The sequence below is a fragment of the Pygoscelis adeliae genome, unplaced genomic scaffold, assembly GCF_000699105.1.
Source record: "Pygoscelis adeliae isolate BGI_AS28 unplaced genomic scaffold, ASM69910v1 Scaffold171, whole genome shotgun sequence".
In the NCBI taxonomy this organism is placed as follows: Eukaryota; Metazoa; Chordata; class Aves; order Sphenisciformes; family Spheniscidae; genus Pygoscelis; species Pygoscelis adeliae.
In genome coordinates, this window is record NW_008824186.1 from 7,866,854 (window position 1) to 7,871,548 (window position 4,695).

Below are 4,695 nucleotides of genomic sequence, written 5' to 3' on the forward strand. Positions count from 1 at the left end.
ATTGTTTTGGGCAGGCTTCTCCTAAAGCAATCATTTCAGTCTTTTTTTTTTTTTTCTCTCTCTCTTCTTTCTTCATACAGATATTAAATTTATTTCAAACCCACCTTCCATGATCGCAGCTGGCAGTGTGGTAGCAGCTGTGCAAGGCCTGCATCTGGGGAACACTAACACTTTCCTCTCCTATCAATGCCTCACACATTTCCTATCACAAGTTATCAAATGTGATCCGGTAAGTGACTCTTTCTCTCGGTTGATCTCCTGCCTTAGAGTTTAAGAATGAATGCCTGCTTACTGCATAGTAGCTAATCTGACAGTAAATCTCGATAAAAGTCGAACCTCAGAGTGGGGTTTTTTAACGTGTTCTCTTGTGTCCGTCCCAGTTATTTAACTGTCGTTATATCCATTAATAATCTGTGATTACGCTGCTGCAGTTCACTAATAGGAATGCCACATCCAGCTCGAACGTTTGTAAGGGAGGCGTATCCGACAAAGCAAAGGAAACCCTGCATCGATTTAGGACATTGCAGAGGCTGTGTTTGGTTGTAGGTAATTAAACCAGGAGTCTGTGTAAAACAAAACTTTGAGAATAAGACGAGGAAATAGTTACTGAGACCTCGTGGTATCTCTGACCTTATCTTTGACCATTCTTGAGGCCTTTTATTGTGCCAAGTGGTGTGAAAAAGCCCTTCTTAAAAGAGTTCTAATGATCTAATTTGGTTTATTACGTGCTAGACCTGCACAGTAGCTGGTATTGAATTCCTTTTTGGAACAAATGCTTGTCCCACGACTTTCTGACAAGGTAGATGGTCCTCACAGGACTCTCATTTTGCCCTGCAGCTTCCAGGAGATGCACATCAGTAAACTAGTGAGCAATAAACCTTTCATGAGTGAATGGGCCAGGAAGGGAGCCTACAAGGAAGACCTAAAGTCAATGATCCATGTCATAATGGTGTGTGAAGTTGGGGCAGAGTTGAGCTTTGTTTTGTAACAATGTGGAAGACCAATAAATAGATGCTTTAAAAAGGTTCTTGTGAGGTCTCCAAGCGCTGGACAATGAGTCAAATAAAGACAACTCTGTGGTTAGCGGCAGAATCTTTGAGATGCTGTTAAATTATTTTACACGTTAATAATTTAAATACGTAGAGAACTATACTAGTCCAGACACTGCAAAACTAGGTTTGTATAATTGGACTTTGTTGACAGGATTGAGTGATTTCTGGAAAGATGAATGCATCATAATTTATTATTCACAAAAGAATATTTTACTTTTGATAGGCTATGTGAAAATTGCTGACAGATACGGTATCTCAGCGTACTATTTTGATCACCTTAACAATGCCTCGGTATTGAGCACGTTATTTTTGCCATTTATATTACTGCAGCTAAAGTAATATGGATCCAGTGCTGAAATGTTAAATACTATAAGAACTTCAGATGTTGAAATAAAATGCTGCTCAGTTTGGTATGTACGTGTAATGCTTTTAGTCAGTTTGTGAACAATGTAGATACTTCAGCGTATGGTTGGCCACTATCCAGTGCAAGATATTTGAAGCAGGTACTGAGGAAAAATACTAGGCTCGCTATATGTTCTAACAGTATCTGATTCAAACAAAAACATTATTTAATCATTCCCGATACAAAGCATTGAAGTAGATTCTCTCACGTCTTGGAGAACAACAGCATGTCCTTATGTGACTTGACTTAGTTGATGACAGAGCTCTTTTAAAAGAAAAGAAAGTCATTTTAGCAAGGAGAATCCTTGCTTATTTCTTTTTTATTGTCCAGAGTCATTGCAAGGCCACAATCTGTATGACCTGAACTTAAACTTAAGAGCTTTAAAAGGAAGCAACTCCCCTCCAGCTTTCATTGCTAAATAAATTCACGTGTTAGAGCAGCTAGAGTTAGAAGTCAGGTTTTTGTATAGGTTGCTACGGAGAATAAGCATCATAAAATTATACCTATGTATATGTATACTTCTGTGTTTGTAATGGAATAAGGGAACAGCATTTTTCGCTACTATTGCTTTGAGTAGAGAAAACTGCTTGGCTTCATACATAGCACGATTCCCCCGCATGGAGGATTTCCCGTAAGACGTGCCTATGTAATCCATGGTATCGAATGCTATTCCTATTATCTTATTTCACTAGCATGTGTATGAAGTTTGTTACTCCACAGTGACGGTTCCCTTTGTCAGTCCGCACAAATGAATACACTTTATATTGGATTGTCTTGAAATATTAAGAGCATGCATTATGACATGGCTAACATTCTCCCCGATTATCTATTAGCTAGAGCAGCTGGTCTGTTGGATTTCAGGTTATATAATTACACTTTTTTACCTTTAGTCTCAAAGAAAGCTGAATCTAAAGTAAAATGAATATCACCTGATTGGAATTCCTTTATGGTTCATGTTTACGTTGGTAGGAGTCCAATTTCCCATTTTGCCTTTGATCAGGGGCAATTAGAAGTCAGATAATCACAATTAGAAGTCTTGGGCTGTCTTCCATCATTCTATTCTTGACCCCATCATCTAAACAGATTGAATTTTACCTGACATTCATTTCCAGGCCAGAAATTTGCTAAACTAGATTAGATTGGGTTTCCATGCTGTCTGTTAGTACATTGGAATTCATCTCCTGCCTGCCCCTACTCAGAGGCACCTTCAAACATGTGCTTGTTATCCAGAACGGGTCAGGCAGTAACAAAGGATTTCCAGGCACTTTCTTTTTTGTTGTTGTTTGTTTCCTTTAGTATCTGACCCTGGAGTCTGATCGTGTCTACTGTGTGTGTTAAAGGTATTTGACCACATCACTTAAGCTAGCAAGTCTTTTTTTTTTTTTTTTTTTTTCCACTGAGGTTCTTAATTAATCCAGGAAGGGTTTATGACCTTGAACAAACTGTGGGCATTGAAAATTTGGGTAGTGAAGCAGAAAAGTTGTTGGGAGAAGTTATCAGAGTAATGCACAAGTTTTGTATTTGCTTTTCAGTATTGAGAAGTACCGAGAATGAAAAAAGCTTTGGTGAGGTTCACAGTGAATGTTCTATTTTGCAGTTATTTTTGCTAGCTCTAATACATCCTGCAGACAAACTGCTCATCTAATAGTCATCTGAATAAGAAATTACTTGAACAAAAATGCCTAAAACATGAAAAAAATATTCATTCATTCAACTGTAGCTTCAGACACGGTCTGTTCATAATAAATTGTAAAGATGTTTTAAAAAAATACAGGTACAACATGCTGTACTCTGAGAATCTCACAGGAAAAAAAATTTCTGTGGTCAAAAATTACCTTTAAATTACATAGTCCTATGTAATTATTCATGACTGGACTCCAGAGGGAGAAGAATAGGTATTTATAGAAATTCTTTTGAATGGTTTTAGTTTTCAGAGCTCAAACACGCTATATGCAAATGGTAGGATTAAAAAAAAAAAAAACACAACACAAAAACACTACCAAACAATCCCCCCCCCCCTCAAAGGCAAGCAGGGTTTGTTTTGTTCTGAAAATAAATTGGCTTTCAGTTTGGAACACTGAACATGCTACCTTGTTAAAACAGAATTATCCTCAAAAGCGCCTGGATTTGTAAAACTGAAAATACCTAAACCTGTATTCATGTACTACTTTTACTATATCTAATGCCAAGTGTGACTGAGGTACGTGGTACAGGACATGCAAGTAGAAGCCTTACAGTCAGGATTGATCCGTCGTATCTTGAGAAGGGGTGAAAGGACTTCATAGAGATCTTATTGTGAAGGCCAGAGGTATGTAGGAGCCACAGGCATGATGACTTTAGGATACGAGGCGTTTCTTTTTGTCATTTAAAATGCTGTGTGTCTCTGTCAAGAGGAAATATTACACTAGGGTTTAAACCAGAAAAGGTCATAGGTTATGTGTTTTCAGTGAGCTGTAACTGATGGTCTGATCTGCTTAGAGGTAGGATTAACCTCCCTCTCTCTCAGAAAGGACTCGCAGAGAATTGTTTGCTTGGGTTTCTAATCTTATTTTACCCCAAATGCCATGTGCCCTTATTGGTGGCAGAGGAGATTCTTGTGGTAGTGGAATCAGTGAAAAGCTGGTAGATCACACAAGAAGCCTCTGAATGAAGGCAGAATTGAAACTGGGAAATAAAGAAAACAGCAGGCAGGTCACCCTCTCAGGAAAACAACATTCATTCTCAGTCATGCACATCCTAACACTTTTGACGGCAATTTATCATGGAAGACTGGGTTCACCGCAAGGGCTAACACATGTCATAGGTTAAATCAGAAAAGGCAATACTGAAAGGAAACTTCAAAGTCCTTAAACACAGAGTTAAGTATGTTGGGAAAAAGCTTACGATGTTTGTTATAAAGATGTGAGTAAACAGCACGCTGGAGGAATTTTGGCAAAACGTAGTGTGATTGTTTTGCCTATTTAAGGCACCATTTCTGTGTCCTCGTAATAGATGTACATGGCTCTGAAGAACACAACCATAGGACAGGTTGAGCTAACAGGCCTTCTCCAATTCTAATTGCTGTGGATCGAGAAGTAGAATTGGATATATCTACTCATGGTATGATTTAATGCCCGGGGGAAGTTATCTTTCCCCACCATAGACATGATCCTGCTTGGTGCTTTATGCTTTTAATTCACATCGAAGTCTGTGCAAGCAGCGAGGCCCTTGCACCCTCCTGAAGACTCAGTAGGATTGTGC

General features: G+C 38.6%; 1 protein-coding gene across 1 annotated transcript in view; it reads left to right on the top strand.

The window, feature by feature from the left end:
- Positions 1-4,695, top strand: part of CCND1 (cyclin D1) — a 14,796-nt gene that overhangs the window by 8,491 nt on the left and 1,610 nt on the right. The window contains exon 4 of the mRNA XM_009334537.1: positions 81-229. Coding sequence (XP_009332812.1) covers positions 81-229 — 149 coding nt within the window. The remainder of the gene's footprint in view (positions 1-80; positions 230-4,695) is intronic.